This window comes from Periplaneta americana, chromosome 1 (genome assembly GCF_040183065.1).
Source record: "Periplaneta americana isolate PAMFEO1 chromosome 1, P.americana_PAMFEO1_priV1, whole genome shotgun sequence".
Lineage (NCBI taxonomy): Eukaryota > Metazoa > Arthropoda > Insecta > Blattodea > Blattidae > Periplaneta > Periplaneta americana.
This window is the reverse complement of record NC_091117.1, coordinates 177,195,275-177,213,282: the sequence shown is the minus strand read 5'-3', so window position 1 is coordinate 177,213,282 and position 18,008 is coordinate 177,195,275. Positions and strand designations below refer to the sequence as shown.

At 37.6% G+C, this 18,008-nt stretch overlaps 1 protein-coding gene across 1 annotated transcript; it reads left to right on the top strand.

The window, feature by feature from the left end:
* Window positions 1-669: 669 nt before the first annotated feature.
* Window positions 670-17,555, top strand: LOC138704776 (uncharacterized). The gene is made up of 4 exons (XM_069833006.1): window positions 670-794; window positions 2,082-2,266; window positions 10,672-10,799; window positions 13,771-17,555. Exons 2-4 carry the CDS (start codon window positions 2,082-2,084, stop codon window positions 17,463-17,465), a joined length of 4,008 nt encoding a protein of 1,335 aa, XP_069689107.1. The 5' UTR covers window positions 670-794; the 3' UTR covers window positions 17,466-17,555.
* The last annotated feature ends 453 nt before the right edge of the window (window positions 17,556-18,008 follow it).

The window sequence follows — 18,008 nt, the reverse complement described above, 5'->3', positions numbered from 1 at the left end:
CAGTGAAACTTCATTGTATAATAGGAACAACGTAATATTTCCTCTTATTGTGCTAGGTCGAAAAAATCACAGTATTTCTTATGAAAAATCTTTACGTGCGTATGTCAGTCAACAGAAATCGGCTGCGTTCGTCCCAAAGTCACGTGACCCGTCCGTCTTTCGATGTTGATAGTAGCCTTGTGCGCAGCTATGCAAGCTCTCTACATTATAATTAACGCTTTGGTTAAGACTCGTTCATTTCTCAAATATATATTTACTGAACACAAAGAAATTAAGCTAATTTCATCTCTTTCTGAAATATGAGTCCTGTTCAAATAGACTGTAAGCTATATTATAGGTTCTGCGTAATGGATAGGAGTAATAATGGTCGAAATGGGTTCACATAGCAGTAATTATGCAAGTCTTATATGAAATTGTTTTCTTTTTACGACAACTAGTGAAATACGGTGTAAAAACAAATTTAGTTTTAAACAAGCGACTGAAGTGCTGTCGCAAACCGTTTCTTTCTGACTAACCCAGTCACGTCCGCCTATTGACAGCAAAGCAACAGCCCGCTATATCAACACAATAACTCTCGTTTCGTGTTACAACCAGACTGGAAGAGCGCTTCCCAGTTAGTCACCATGTTGCCTCAGGTAAGAACAAACTACTTCCTGTCACCGTGAAACTTTAAATGTGTTTACACTGTTGCAATTATTCTGCCAGTACTAATTAGGTACCTCTTAGATGATAAACATACCTGATTGGTTTATTTGAAAGCGTAGAAGAACCAGAACTCATTGATTGAATTGCAGGTACTGATACTGATTTTTTGTCTTAATTTATATTAAGGAGTGAATTTCGAGTGTCTATAGACATATTTCTAGAAATTATCAATTATTGTTCTTTTCCTAGGTTATTTTTTATTGTGTGTTCGGAATCGATGCTTCAATGAAGAGTGTATTTTTGTATTTTGTCAGTGAGAATCACACATAGACACATTCCTATAATTATGTAAGATATATTAAGCATTCAAAGAGATAATTTATTATAGTTGTATGAACACTTTATGTAAAATTAAGTTAAAATTAATATAATCAGTTAAAAACCAGACATGTTTCGGAGTCTCCTTTAAGCCACGATACGCGGTCGAACATCTGTACCAGCGTCGTGGTATTGCCACTGAAGATGGAGGAGCATTCCTCCGAAACATGTCTGGTTTTTAACTGATTATATTAATTTTAATTTAATTTTACAAAAAGTGTTCATACAACTGTAATAAATTATCTCTTTGTATGCTTAATATCTCATTTATGAACACTGTTGAATTTGGCCTTACTTGTGTAAATTCAATGTAAGATATATATATATATATATATATATATATATATATATATATATATATATATATAAAAGCCTCCAATTCCAAAACTGTCTACCTCCATTCTTAACAATTTTCAGGAAACGCCAAAAACTGATAACTTTTTTCCTAATTGTTTGCAGTGTTCGTCATATTTGAAGCTTATTTATGGAAGGAAAGAGGGAATTTAGGCACACAATTCATTAGAAAATTGCTATAGACATTTAGGTAGATGACGAAACTGCCATTATCTCAATTTTTTTTAAATGGATTTAGACAGTTTTGGAATTGGACGATATATATATATATATATATAAAATATATGGTTGGATGTAACAATTTTTCTCGATATTCAGTTTCGTTACCTAATTTAGAGCCTCGATACTAGATACTAAAACTTGTGAGGATAAATTTCTGACAATTACTACAGTAGAATTGAAGGTTCAGGACCATAGTGGGCCAAGCACCATTTACTAAAACCGTAGAAAACAAGAGTTAAAATGAAGTTATCATCATAATTCAATGGAAACATATAGCAAGTAATATAAAGTATACACATTCAAACTAAATTATATGTCAGTCTTCATTAAACTATGGTATTCACTTAACTTTAACCATTGCTTTCTCCGTTTTTAATAAATGGCGCTTGGCCCACTATGGCTCTGAACCCTTCAATTTTTCTCCACCCTTCATTGCATTCTCATAGTTTGGTTTAGTGTAATTATTTATCGTTACATTTCAGATGCTTCTCGCAGCACTTTTTATCCATCTTCTTCTCATGCGGTTGCAAGATGCGCAGTCGACCGACGTGAAACTGCGCAATGTTTCGTCACTGCTCGCTCCCAACTATGCAAAAGTGTCTCGCACCGGAAGCTTGAGTGGAAAATCGAATAGTAGCGCCTTTTCGACAGTGAATATTTACCCCAGGTAAGCTAAGTCATTTAAATAAGAGTATTATATGTTTCGTAAACTTTTGTATAATTAATTTATTTCAATACATCGTTTCTTCTTGTGGTCGAATACAGCGAAATCATCTGCTTTTCATGTAGTATTCAATGTATTGATCTTTCATTATTTCTCTGCCTCTGTGTCAAGCGCTAATTTGTGGGAGGAAAGATTGCATAAATGCCAAAGACAGTATTAAGAAGCTCTAACATCAATATACTTAAAGTACCACAGTAAAAATGTTGGAAAATACATAGGAATTTAAATTTGGAACATAGGAGAGAAGTATAATTGGTATTCAACTAAAGGCAGAGGTATTATTCCACGCTCTGTTTCAATGTTATCTATTTCCGCTACAGCGAGAGCAAAATAGCGGTAATCCCAATTCCTGCAGACATAGTTGTTCGCCGCTGTGAGTGAGTGGATAACGAAAACGAATTCGTGTAGTTAACATTCAGCCCCTAAAAAAAATATTAATTGGAAGTATGATTGTAAAAATATTTGATAAATACAGATTTATTTCTGTGATAATTAAAGATGGGCAAAGTCCTCAAGTTTTATTCAATAGATAGCTCGACCAGATTGAGCTACGTTAACTAGATAATATTATTGCGTTTTAGAAGAAAGTGAACATTTTGGCGGTAAGTTCTTTTCTTGTTATTCCTCAATATTATAAATATGAATTACAGTAGGGTAATTCCGGGGGAGATAGCCATGCGGGTGAGACGACCAACCGCTCTTATTTTTATTCTAATCATCTGTTTCGAATGAAAATCGGTTTGCCCGTAGATGTTAATTACGAAGTGATTGTTGAACCTGCGAAAACGGAAGGTTATTATTTCCGCGTTTTGTACCCGTTCGTGAGTTTGTGAGCAAGCAATAATTTTTCACCTTCTGAAATAACAATAGAGAAATACTGCATTTTGTGAGGAAATTTGCTGGAAACATTATTAAAGAGGTAAGGCATCTTTAAACATTCTATCTTAACTGTATTTCGTCTCTTTACTGTTGCCAGTTTTTATTACGCGGTATGGCCATCTCTCCCGTAAAAAAGGAGAGATGGCCAGGATTTTTCCGGGATAGATGGCCTACAATTGAGGAATATTATGTTAAAAGTATCGTTATTTCTAGATTCCGATAAAATATAAAGCAAAGCCCGGCAGCAACCGCGTCTTTGGAATGAAGATGACTTACACCGTGCTTTTGAAGTCATTAAATATGGCATTTCTGTACGTCAAGCCTTCATTACATTTCATATTCCAATAAAAGCCCTGGAAAGTAGAGTTAAAACAGACAATTCTACAAAGGGTGCAATGGGACCAAGTGACACATAGGCAATGAGAATGGATGTAGGTTTATTCGCCATATTAAATATGCAGGAACATGGATTTTCCCTTACAGGGACCGATGTCTATAGTCTCGCTTACATTTTTGCTGAAGAACTTGTCAATATTCTCTGACTGGCTGACAAGCAAGCATTCTGATGGGAGCAGATAAAAAAGTAAAATTTTTTCACCATGTTAATAACGTCAAAAAAAGTGCTTACACAAATTTTGGCCACTTGACCGCAATTACGAGGGCCGTAAAAAAAGTTCGCCAGGGGTCGTTAACAGAAAGAAAACAATTTAATTCAAAAAATTTATTGGCGCAGACACGGCAATTGTTGAGCTATTTTTTTCAACATATTCCACAACGGAATGAGACATCTGTCATATCATAGGATCGGTAGAGAGGTGCAGGCGGCTGTTCAACGCTGGCTTCGATCCCAGGAAGCTGACTTCTACGACACAATGGTACAAAAATTGATCCCATGGTATGACAAATGTCTCAATTCCAGTGGGAGATACGTTGACAATTAGCGCAACAATTGCTGTATCTGTTTCAATAAATATTTCCATGTAATTGTGTTTTTTTTGTAAACGGCCCGAGGGAAAATCACTTTCTGGATGGCCTGGTAATTACGGTCAAGTGGCCAAAATTTGTATAAGCACTTCTTTTGACATTATTAATATGGCGGAAGAAAAAAAATAACTGTTTTATCAGCTCCCTTCAGAATGTTTGCTTGTGAGACAACACTTCCTATCCCAACTGGAAAAGATACTGTTACTTTGACCTTTCAGGATTTTGTTTCATTAACATGTTCGTAAGGTCCCGCGTCGTGGCCTAAGACGTCCTGCCTAGGACTCGCGTTACGGAATTCGCGCTGGTTCGAGTCCTCATGGGTGAAGAAATTATCTCATGAAATTTGAGCCAGTGTATGGGACCGGTGCCCACCCAGCATCGTGATGCACTTGGGTAACTACGATAGGTAGCGAAATCCGGTTAAGAAAGCCTGCTGTAACGGCTGAGGGGTCATCGGGCTAATCGCACGATACCGCCATTTGGTTGGATGATCGTCCACCTCTGCTTCGACATGTGGACGTGAGGCCAGCAGCCGGTTGGTCGATCATGGTCCTTCATGGGCTGTCGTGCCTCGGATTATTATTATAATGTGTTCATAAGCGTTTCAATTTATTTCTGTGTTGTTTTAAGGAAAATTCACTAAAAGAGGAAAAAAACAAAAAATAAAGTTGTTGAAAAATTTCAAACAATCATAATTATGCACTTAGACACTATATTTATGTGTCCAGTGCATATAACCTAATTGTTTTACAAAAAAATTTATGAATTTACTTAAAAATAATGGTGGCCATCTATCCCTATATCCTATGGCCGTCTCACCCATATATGTTGGGTGAGATGGCCAGTGGCCTATTATATTTCAAATGTATTTTTTTATTACATCAGTGAATTCTATGCGCCCTGAGGCACTGTAGTGGAGAAATATAACCTAGAAGGAACGTATTTGATTTGTTTCGTATTTCTTTTCCAATCGATTACCCTGTTCTAAGTGATTTAAAAAACTATGGCCATCTAACCCGGAATTACCCTATATATATATATATATATATATATATATATATATATATATATACCATGTATTGTGGGTCCCTATCACCACGGCATGGCGCGTCCTCAGGTTGCGGATAGAGGAGACGGCCTCCAGATATGGAGGGTAGCTGCGAATATATTGAATAAGCAGTCGTGGACAGCCGATAAGGGGTGGTCCTCCAGCTTGGGGGTTGGGCGAAGGGCTAACAACCCATCACCGTGAAAAACAGCTTGTTACGTATCCCTATAATAAGCCTCGGAATAGGACTGATTCTCTGGCACGACCACAGCAAAGGAATAAGGATTTGAGATTTGGCACTTGGAACGTAACTAGTCTTTATAGAACAGGAGGGGTAACATTAGTAGCAAAAGAACTAGCTAGATATAGAATAGACTTCGTAGGAGTACAAGAGGTTAGGTTAGATGGGAATGGCATATCACAAATAAGAGATTACTTGTTGTATTATGGGGAAGGAAACAATAATCACCAATTAGGAACAGGATTCTTTGTTCATAAAAGAATAAAATCAGCAGTAAAAATTTCGAATTTATCAGTGACAGGTTATCATATTTAGTACTTAAGGGTAGATGGTGCGACATCATAGTTATAAATGCTCACGCCCCTACAGAAGAGAAAGACGACCATATAAAGAATAGCTTCTATGAGGAATTGGAACATACTTTTGATCAGTTCCCTAGATATCACATGAAAATTTTATTGGGGGATTTCAATGCTAAAGTAGGACGGGAGGATATTTTTAGACCAACTATTGGAAAAGAGAGCCTACACGCAATTAGTAGTGACAATGGAGTTAGATTAGTCAACTTTGCCACATCGAAAAATTTAATTGTCAAAAGTACAACATTCCCCCATAAGGATATACATAAATATACTTGGACTTCTCCAGATGGATTGACACACAACCAAATAGATCACATCTTGATAGATAAACGGAGACATACTAGTATAGTAGATATTCGAACTTTCAAGGGTGCAGACTGTAATTCTGACCATTATTTGGTGATTGGAGAATTAAGAGAAAGATTATCAGTAGCCAAGCGAGTAGAGCAACAAGTTAATATTACTAAATTCAATATTTTGAAATTAAAGGACGAGGAAGCTAAGCAAAATTATCAGGTCGAAATTTCGAATAGGTTTGCCACTTTAGAAAGTTCCGACGAAGTTGAGAAAGAATTAGATGTTAATAGCGTGTGGGAAAATATCAGAGATAGTATCAAAATTGCAGCTGAGCAGAGCATAGGTTATTATGAAACTAAGAAAAAGAAACCGTGGTTTGATGAAGATTGTTGCATGGTAGTAGAAAGAAGGAAACAGGCAAAATTGAAATTCTTACAGGATCCAGTTGAGGAGAAGAGAGATAATTATTTCAATGAAAGACGGGAAGCAAGTCGTACACTTAGGAATAAAAAGAGAGGTTACTTGAAGGAAAAACTGAATGAGGTAGAAACAAATAGTAAGAATAAAAACATTCGAGATTTATATAAGGGTATAAAGGAATTTAAGAACGGATATCAGCCAAGGGTAAACGTGATCAAGGATGAGAATGGTGACTTGCTTGCAGACTCTCCATCAATCCTAAACAGATGGAAAAACTATTTTGCGCAACTACTAAATGTACATAGGCCAAATAGAAATGATCGGGACGAAATTGAAATACAAACTGCTGAGCCATTTATACCCGAACCCACGCTTTCAGAAGTCGAAATTGCGATAGAAAATCTGAAAAAGTACAAGTCTCCAGGTATCGATCAAATTCCGGCAGAATTAATACAAGAGGGTGGGAGTGCATTATATAGCGAAATTTATAAACTTGTACTTGCTATTTGGGAAAAGGAAATTGTACCACAACAATGGAAGGAGTCCATAATTGTACCTATTTTTAAAAAGGGGGACAAAACCAACTGTGGTAACTTTCGAGGAATATCACTTTTGTTGACGTCGTACAAAATTTTGTCCAATATTCTTTTGAGAAGATTAACTCCGTACGTAGATGAAATTATTGGGGATCATCAGTGCGGTTTTCGGCGTAATAGATCGACTATTGATCAGATTTTTTGTATTCGACGGATAATGGAGAAAAAATGGGAGTATAAGGGTACAGTACATCAGTTATTCATAGATTTCAAAAAGGCTTATGACTCGGTTAAGAGGGAAGTATTATATGATATTCTTATTGAATTTGGTATTCCCAAGAAACTAGTTCGATTAATTAAAATGTGTCTCAGTGAAACATAGAGCAGAGTCCGTATAGGTCAGTTTCTATCTGATGCTTTTCCAATTCACTGCGGGCTAAAGCAGAGAGATGCACTATCACCTTTACTTTTTAACTTCGCTTTAGAATATGCCATTAGGAAAGTTCAGGATAACAGGCAGGGTTTGGAATTGAACGGGTTACATCAGCTTCTTGTCTATGTGGATGACGTGAATATGTTAGGAGAAAATACACAAACGATTAGGGAAAACACGGAAATTTTACTTGAAGCAAGTAGAGCGATCAGTTTGGAAGTAAATCCCGAAAAGACAAAGTATATGATTATGTCTCGTGACCAGAATATTGTACGAAATGGAAATATAAAAATTGGAGATTTATCCTTCGAAGAGGTGGAAAAATTCAAATATCTTGGAGCAACAGTAACAAATATAAATGACACTCGGGAGGAAATTAAACGCAGAATAAATATGGGAAATGCGTGTTATTATTCGGTTGAGAAGCTCTTATCATCCAGTCTGCTGTCCAAAAATCTGAAAGTTAGAATTTATAAAACAGTTATATTACCGGTTCTTCTGTATGGTTGTGAAACTTGGACTCTCACTCTGAGAGAGGAACATAGGTTCAGGGTGTTTGAGAATAAGGTGCTAAGGAAAATATTTGGGGCTAAGCGGGATGAAGTTACAGGAGAATGGAGAAAGTTACACAACACAGAACTGCACGCATTGTATTCTTCACCTGACATAATTAGGAACATTAAATCCAGACGTTTGAGATGGGCAGGGCATGTAGCACGTATGGGCGAATCCAGAAATGCATATAGAGTGTTAGTTGGGAGACCGGAGGGAAAAAGACCTTTAGGGAGGCCGAGACGTAGATGGGAGGATAATATTACAATGGATTTGAGGGAGGTGGGGTATGATGATAGAAACTGGATTAATCTTGCACAGGATAGGGACCGCTGGCGGGCTTATGTGAGGGCGGCAATGAACCTTCGGGTTCCTTAAAAGCCATTTGTAAGTAAGTGTATATATATATATATATATATATATATATATATATATTTATTTTAGTAGGTTATTTTACGATCATTTATCAACATCCTATGTTATTTAGCGTCTGAATGAGATGAAGGTGATAATGCCGATGAAATGAGTCCGGGGTCCAGCACCGATAGTTACCCAGCATTTGCTCATATTTGATTGAGGGAAAACCCCGGAAAAACCTCAACCAGGTAACTTCCCCCGACCGGAAATCGAACCCGGGCCACCTGGTTTCGCGGCCAGACGCGTTAACCGTTACTCCACAGGTGTGGACCAGTATATATATTCTTAAAGAGAAATAATCTATGTTTATAGCAATGAACGTTTAATTGATTTCGTTTTTAAATTATGATGTTTTGAGATTATTACTTACAACAGCAATATGTCACAAAATATGAAATACTAGTATTGTTGGTATTCCATCTTTATACCCTTGCTTCTTTCTTTCGTTACTAATGTTGGCACCTGTAGGAAGAGAGAAAATCTCACCTTCCAACAAACTTGGAAAACAGTGGAATGAAAAGACAATGCAAGAAGCCATGAAACAAGTTCGAGGAAAAACGTGAGAGACGATTCATCTGAATTCGGTATTACGGTTGGGAAAACACCTTCTAATGAAGATGCTGAATCCTTGTTCTATGCTTTCCTTATTAGAGGCCATTTTGACAATTTTGTTAATCTTATAACTTGTTAATAGTATTCCATATTTGTACCTTCATTTTTATTAAGGAAATATAGATTTTTAGAAAATTTTTTTCAAACAGTTTATAACATCTTACGAATTCTAAGTCCGGTGTACCATTCACAGGTACATTCAGCAATAAACAGGACGATATTTTACATTCAGTATTCAAAATGTATGTGTTCGAAAACGAAAATAACAAGATGGTATTCAATATTCGTACCTCTTCCTCTATTAATTGAATGTCTTGTACTTTAAAATCAGCAGTATGTGAGGAATGACACACAGTAACCATTGCATTCAAAGATCTTTTATTTTATGTAGGTAGTCAGCGAAATATTACCATTTTTATATATAGATCTACACAATGAGGTGTGATAAATCAGTGCGCACGGGACAAGTATGTTTCATTCTCAAGATCGATAATTTTATTTGAGGTTTATAGGGTAATATTTTCCCTTAGTTTCTCAAGAAAAATTCTAGGAATACATTTTAAAGTATGTATTATAGACACACAATTATGACACAAGACGAAATATTAATTCAACATTAGTAGAACCTAAATGTCTCACATCTGCTGGTCTAAAGCATAGCATTAATTTTGGTCCTCGGTTGTACAATGCTTTAACTAAATTACACCCAGAACTTCTAACATGTAACCCACTAACATATAACAAGAAAATTAGAAACGTGTTAATATCTTCAATTTGATTAAATAAATTTATAGCCTATGTGTATGAATTAATCAACCTATATTATATTTGTATTCTATAATTTTGAAATATATATTAGTCCTACTTTTCACGTACGATATTATTCTTCTCTAGTGTTAATATTATATTATATAATTCCATTGCCGCTGTAATTATATTTTAGTTCCTATTTTATTTTACTTATTTATTTTTATTATTATTATTATTTATATTATTATTATTATTATTATTATTATTATTATTCTTTTTATTTTAATATTATATCTGAACTGCGACCGAGCACGAGCGCTGCTCATTCGGTCTCAAATTTTGTTAATACTACTGTATCTTCTTTTTATATTGCTTGTATTATTTTATTTCTATTTCTCTTGTTTGTTTTGTAATTATATTCTTTATTCTGTATATTTAAATTTAAATAAATTAAATCAATAGTCTAACGCTTATTTCATACAGACTTCCATTGTCGACACGTCTTTACCAAACTTATCGTCTGGCATTCCTATAACTTACAGCAATTATTAAGTCTGTCAAAGGCTTTCGTTCTTCTTTTCTAATTTTACACTTTTTTATTTTTCACTTCTTCAGTACTTCGCCCTTCATAGAGTACTAATATTTCTTGTTTCGTTTCAAAACATTTTAATCTTACACACTACATGTACGTTGGCTCTGTACTATGCCGGGTCTTCATCGAGACAAAATATTTACAAGAAATGAAAATCTATGCTCAAGCGAGGTACAAATCTAAGATCATAGCCAAACCCATTTCCTATGTTCGCTTTATTTGCAGTATGGAAGAACCATACGAAGCCAATATCAGTGTGGTGTTCGGAGTCCAGAGGCACGAAGAATCGAGTAAAAACACGAAGTTTGATATTCGCACAGGTTTTCCTCCTGGCAGAATCGGGACGAAAGAAGGTGAATATTTCGTAGTATATGTATTTAGGCTTAATCATAATCCTCTTTCTCTGCGAATAATAGGTCCAGAAAAGAAACTTCTTAATGTTACGTTATGTTTTGTGTTATGGTTTTTTGTAGGCATATGTTTCACATTATGCTTTAAGTAATGTATCAAGTTAAGATGCGTTACTTTACAATCATGTTATACCTTATGTTATGTGTTATGGTACAACGGGGATTATCGATTAAGAGACAGATGTCTCTATAGATTAAAATACCGCCAAATTCTTTAAGTTTCAAGACCTTAAGTAATACTAACTACGTCAGTTAAAAATAATTTTTATATAAATTATGTTTTATATTATAAATTCGACGGCCCAGTTCAAAAGGAAAACAACTCAAAATTTGAAGTTTTGAGAAACCATTTTAAAGCTTTATATCGGTGTGAAAAATCAAAGAATCGTTGACATTACTCCAAATTCTATTAATGATGTTTTATATATGTTTTAAATAAGAGTGTGTCAATAGAATTTTTCACAGCTCTGAAATTCAGGTTTCTCAAAACTTTATATTTTGATATTGATAAAATGAATTGCAAAAAAAAAAAAAATTATATTTTGAGTTGTTTCCCTTTTGAACTGGACCATCATAATGGCGGTTTTCCCTTCCTTAAAACATTTTGTCATTCAAAGTATAATAGGCCACCGGCGTGCCTCAGTCGGTTAAGGCGCTTTCCTGCCGATCTGAAGTTGCGCACGGGCGCGGGTTCGATCCCCGCTTGGGCTGATTACCTGGTTGGGTTTTTTCCGAGGTTTTCCCCAACCGTAAGGTGAATGCCAGGTAATCTATGGCGAATCCCCGGCCTCATCTCGCCAAATACCATCTCGCTATCACCAATCTCATCGACGCTAAATAGCCCCGTAGTTGATACAGCGTCGTTAAATAACCAACTAAAAAAAAGTATAAAAACAGTATTTTGGTACAGAAAATTTCGCCAGACCACAGATCTGATTTTCCCCGGCGGTTGTATTGGTAGAGGAGGACCGATCATGTGGTCTCTTAGATCCCCTAATCTTAGCCCTTTAGATTTTTTATTTTGGAAGTATGTGCAAGACAAAATGAGAGGCTCATCGGCAGCGAACTGTTGCAGACACATTGCAACGTACATGATAGAAAATCATCTACCGCCTTAGTGTTGTCTCTGCAACTGCTGGAGCACCTTAGTTTTTCAACAGCGGTTACTTGATCTCGAGCATAGCTCAAGGATTAACGACCTGAAACTCTAGATCACATGACCATTTTCGACATTATTTACGGTTCATCGTGGGACGAGGATGAGAATCTACGTTAAACCATGATGATTAAAGGTGAATAATGGAATTCTGGTAGCTGGAATATCCAGCGAAAACCTGTTCATAGCATTGTCTTTGTTCACAAAAAAATTAACTCCAGAACTTGAACCTAGCTCTCCGACATCGAAACCTAACGCTCAAACAGTTTGGTCAACTTTACACCTTTCGCCCTTCAACATTTGTGTTTAAAGATGCTATAAATAATTAGAATTTAATTCATATAATATTTCATTTAAAAATTTTGAATTGATAATGGAAATTACGGGAAAACGGCTGAACGGATTTTAATGAATGACACGTCATTTTGAAGCCTGGCATCCAAGAATTTTCAGAAAAATAGTAGTGAAGCGTTAGTTTTCGTACATAATTTTCCTATTTTCCAAAATCCATCTTTTTTCAGTTTTGAGAACTAATTGCATTTCAGAATAAAACAAAACAGACACTACAATAAACAATAGGCTATTACAGGAAGGCCATGACCTGCAGGATTGCTGACATATTTAGAGTTCAAATTCAATTGGTTATTATAAACTTCAAGACTTACTAAAAATAATTTACAGGTCTGATTCTGCGGTGTGTAATTTTCTGAGTACAGCTGTGTATTAGAAATTAAAATCTACAAAACTTGTGGTTTGATGACATTATTACCATTAGAAATGAAATATTATTATAGTTAATGCCATGATGTAAAAAACTACAAAACTTGCATAAGATAATAATATTGTTATTAAAAATAAAATATTTTTATAGTTATTAATCAAGTGGGGTTGGGTCTTTTTCATATACTTAATGGCGGTGTGGTGTAGATACTTATATGTGTGATTCTCTTCAGTACTGGCCCGAGAGAGCGCAAAAATTACAGTTCCTAAGGAAAGACGGTATTACTTACTGATAAAATAAGAGGCCTACAAAATTTTGTAGTCTCCCGATCATTTCAGCAAGATCTCTTAGCAGGATAAAATTATTTTACCCTCTACATTTCAAGCTCTCCATGCAACAGCTATACCAAGATACTATGTCCATTGTTCGAAATCATAGAAAACCTGACTTTTTTTAACTTTCACCTACAATCCACAATGACCTGAAATAGCTATTGCTTTACTCCCACATGAAAAATCCACTGATCGTCCTGACACTTTTACTTGCGTTTTCACTTTGAAATTCAAAAACTGAAGGTGGATGGATATGTTCAAGAAAAAAAGCTTGGCATAAAAAACCATTCAGAGGGAGTACGTTTCATTAATATGGAAACAAATGAATTTCAAAATGTCTGGTATTTTTGACTGAAAATTAATATGAAAAATTTTTATTTGAACGTCTAGTGAACTTAGTTTGCAGCATTTGCTGCACAAGCCACTAGTTTCATTTAAAATGAAAATTTCCATTGAACTAATGAAAATGGGTTACTTCTATGTTCTCCCCTTAAATTTTAGTTTCCTCCATGATTGTTGTACCTTATGAATAAACGTCGATTTGTTCGCTGTCGTATTTTCTTAATTTAGTAACCATATACTTAGCCTATACAATTTTTACTCATTTCCACAGTGTCCATTCATTTCTTTACAAAGCTAACATTAGAATATTGAGATGTGATCTTTTCGGAAGTACAATTTATAAAATGTTGCATTTGTTTTCAGGGACTCATACTAACGATCAAAGGATGAAATCTGAAGACACGATGACGATCCAAGAAGCCCACTCAAGGAAAGGCGACCTCCCATCTCGTTTGAGTGTCCATAATTACAGCGTTCACTCACCTCTTCATTACTACGTTTATCCAGTTTATGTGTCACACGATAGAGCTGAAGCAAGAAATTCAAGTGAAGATGATCAGAAACTAGATTCTATTTCATCCACTAATACATCAATTGAGACTTATCTGAAACCTCCTTCAACATCCGCGGTTAACTCGACCTCAATATTTCCATATCCTGAAAAGGAAAAATCTCCATCACAAGATTTAGAACCCCCGAAATATAATTCTTATCACGGCCCATATGCTCCGATGTCAACAGGCACTGTAAAACTTCCTTCTGACCACACTCTTAAATTTTCAAACTTTCAAAACGGAAATTCAAATGAGAAAGCACATAAATTTGACACAGACAGTAACGATAAACTTGAAGTTAATAATCAAACGTTACTAGATCTAGAACCTTTAAAATTCGGGGACTCTTATAAGGGACCATTTACTTCCCAGTCGCTCAATGACCCTTATAAAGGGCCAGACTCGTACCATCCTCCACCAGTGAAAAGCACCGAAGTATATTCTTACTTACACACATTTCCGCCGCTGGTACCAACAAAATATCAAAGTAATTTTCAGCCAGTAACAGAGTCCAATAAAATAGCTAATTCTTACAATTATTTAGTACCAACAAATCCAGTTTCAAATACGTTTCGAACAATGACTGTGGCAACAGAATCAACCACGAGTAAAGCACAATTCCATAAGAATTATAACATGCCGAATGTCGACAGTTTTTCAATTGCAGTCTCAGAAAAATTACCTGTAAGTATGGACCAACTCACAACACCAAAAGAAGTTTACAAACCGCCACCGGATGCATACCATCGAGAGAAACTTACGGATCACCACATGGACCCATATCAACACACACCAGCGAAAAATACTTACAATTCCGGCGGTTATTCACTACCGGAAATCAAACAATCTTCAGGAGCGAAGGAAGTCAATTTGCCTGGACTAAAAGAATCCACCAAGATGGAGACTATCATTGATTCCTATAGAGCTTTCTCTCTCAATGATGCAAAATTGACTGCAGGTGGACAGGAATATCTTCAGTCACCTGAAGCTTCTAATACGACACCTCCTTCTAAGAACAAGGCAAAAGAATTTAGGGACTCTTACTATTCCCACGCCTCACAAGACCACGACTTTCTGAAAGGAAACCCGTCTGATAACGATGATATGCATGATTACAAAGATTTGGAGTTCGATCCATATTCTAACGATCACAATTCAAATCATGAACACGACTCTAATTATTACTATCACAACCACCATACTTATGGTTCACAGGGACACGACGAACCTCAGGACTTAAATGCTTCCGGGTACGATGCACATAAACATGAACCATATGGACAGCTCCCCCATGATCACCCTCAGAAACATCACCTTCATGATCATGACTCTCAGGAACACCATACTCATCATCATGAGTCACAGGATTATAATCCCCACGATCATGAGTCAAAGGAGTATCATCCCCACGATCATGAGCCACAGGAACATCATCCCCACGATCATGAGCCTCAGAAACATCATCCCCACGATCATGAGCCACAGGAACATCATCCCCACGATCATGAGCCACAGGAACATCATCACCACGATCATGAGTCACAGGAACATCATCCCCACGATCATGAGCCACAGGAACATCATCCCCACGATCATGAGCCACAGGAACATCATCCCCACGATCATGAGTCACAGAAATATCATCCCCACGATCATAAGTCACAAGATTATTATCCACATCATCATGGGTCACACGATCATTATCCCCATGATCATGACATTCATGATGAGGGGAATAATAATCCTCATAATGATACAGATGATAATGGTTATGAAAAACATCCACCTTACCCTTCAATGTATTTGAAAGACAAACCATCACAACCACCTAATGGCATGTATGGAGTCCCACAGTACCTACCTTCAACGAAAGCTCCTTATGTATTCTTACCAACGCTGCCTCCCTCACCAGCTAAAGAGGCATATGGAATGTCACCACCTCCACCTCCACCTATAGACTCATACGGAATGAAACCACCTCCAATCCAACCCCCACTCAAGAATTCATACGACATTCCACATCCTTCTCCACTATCACCACCAAAGATTATGTACGGAGCTTTTTCACCTCCATCAAAAGACATGCACATGATTCCGTCCCCTCCACGTAAGGATTCCCATCAAGCCACACCGCCTCCTCCGAAAGACTTTTATGACGCACCACCACCGAAAGACTCTTACGGTCCCCCTTTACCACCAGCACCACCACCGAAAGACTCCTATGGCCCCCCTCTACCAAAACCACCACCACCGAAAAACTCCTATGGTCCCCCACAAGCTCCATCATCACCATCGAAATACACCTATGGTCCTCCATTACCGCCTAAAGACTCCTATGGGTCCCCTCCACCGCAACTACCACCATCACCTCCATCATCAATGAAAGACTCTTATGGTCCCTCATCACCGTCTAAAGACTCCTCCGGGCCCAAATCACCGTCCAAGGATTTCTATGGGTTTCCACCATCACCGCCGCCACCACCACCCCCGAAATACTTATATGGTCCCCCACCGCCACCGAAAGATTCTTATGGTTCTCCACAACCGTCACTGCCACCTAAAGATTCCTATGATCATGGTCCCCCACCACCACCGCCACCGAAAGACTCATATGGTCCACCATCGCCACCGAAAGATTCCTATGATCATGGTCCGCCACCACCACCCCCACCGAAAGATTCCCATGGTCCTCCACCACCATCGTCACCGAAAGACTCATATGGTCCCCCGCCACCACCGCCACCGAAAGATTCCTATGGTCCCCCACCACCACCGCCACCGAAAGATTCCTATGGTCCTCCACCACCATCGCCACCGAAAGACTTCTATGGTGCCCTGCCACCACCGCCACCGAAAGATTCCTATGCACCGCCACCGAAAGATTCCTATGGTCCTCCACCACCATCGCCACCGAAAGATTCCCATGGTCCTCCACCACCATCGCCACCGAAAGACTCCTATGGTCCCCCACCACCACCGCCACCGAAAGACTCGTATGGTCCCCCACCACCACCGCCACCGAAAGATTCCTATGGTCCTCCACCACCATCGCCACCGAAAGATTCCCATGGTCCTCCACCACCATCGCCACCGAAAGACTCCTATGGTCCCCCACCACCACCGCCACCGAAAGATTCCTATGGACCCCCACCACCACCGCCACCGAAAGATTCCTATGATCATGGTCCACCACCACCACCCAAAGACTCTTATGGTCCTCCACACCCGCACCCAACGATGCCTCCGCCTAAAGAGGAAGAGAAGAAGAAGCAACGACCCTATGGTTTCTACTATATAGGACGCAAACTATATCTCATACCTGCGTACTTCGCCTTTCTCTTCATCCCTTACGTGCTCGCTCTACTCCTGAGGGCTATTTATAGGCACAAATTCAGAACAGCCTTCCCGGGCAGGAAGCAGGAAGGCAGAGCTCTCGCTGGTCTCAATAGCAGTACTGAACGTATCATTACGGCCATGGAAACGGCGGAGAGCAAGTATGCATGAAAAAGACTGTACAGTGCAGCATTCAAATTTTTGTAAATATGTAATCTATGTATGACATGTATAGTGAATAAATGCCTCCATTTTCGAACATACTTTATTATAAATAATGAACTATGAATCACACGTGATGTAAAGATGAAGTGCTGCTATGCTTTTTATGTCACACTTAATTTCTTTTGATTTGAAATTAGATGACTGACTATGAAGATCTTATACACCTGAGGATATATCTTAGGAATGGAGTCCACCGCCGCTGTGGACTTCTTTAGATAAGGGCCTTCATTTTGTCACTATGATAATTACATTCTATGACTGAAGTTTTAAATCATTTACATTTCAATTTTTAATTCACTGTATTTGCTCCGATATTGTTACTTAACATGGCATGTTAGAGAGGCAATTATAATTATTATCTTTCATATATGCAAATCTAGTCTTTCAGGTAAAGCTCCCTGTAGAGCAGATTTGAATAATTTCAAGGGAAAAATTGTTCTGGGGACGGGTATCGATCCCGGGACCTCTGGTTGAACGTACCAGCTCTCT

What these genes read in the sequence shown, in the direction of transcription:
- LOC138704776 (XM_069833006.1), top strand. Translation starts at nt 2,082, where the DNA reads ATGCTTCTCGCAGCACTTTTTATCCATCTTCTTCTCATGCGGTTGCAA. An exon ending in ACAGTGAATATTTACCCCAG is followed by an intron (nt 2,267 to 10,671) that starts GTAAGCTAAGTC and finishes CTTTATTTGCAG; the next exon opens with TATGGAAGAACCATACGAAG. An exon ending in CAGAATCGGGACGAAAGAAG is followed by an intron (nt 10,800 to 13,770) that starts GTGAATATTTCG and finishes ATTTGTTTTCAG; the next exon opens with GGACTCATACTAACGATCAA.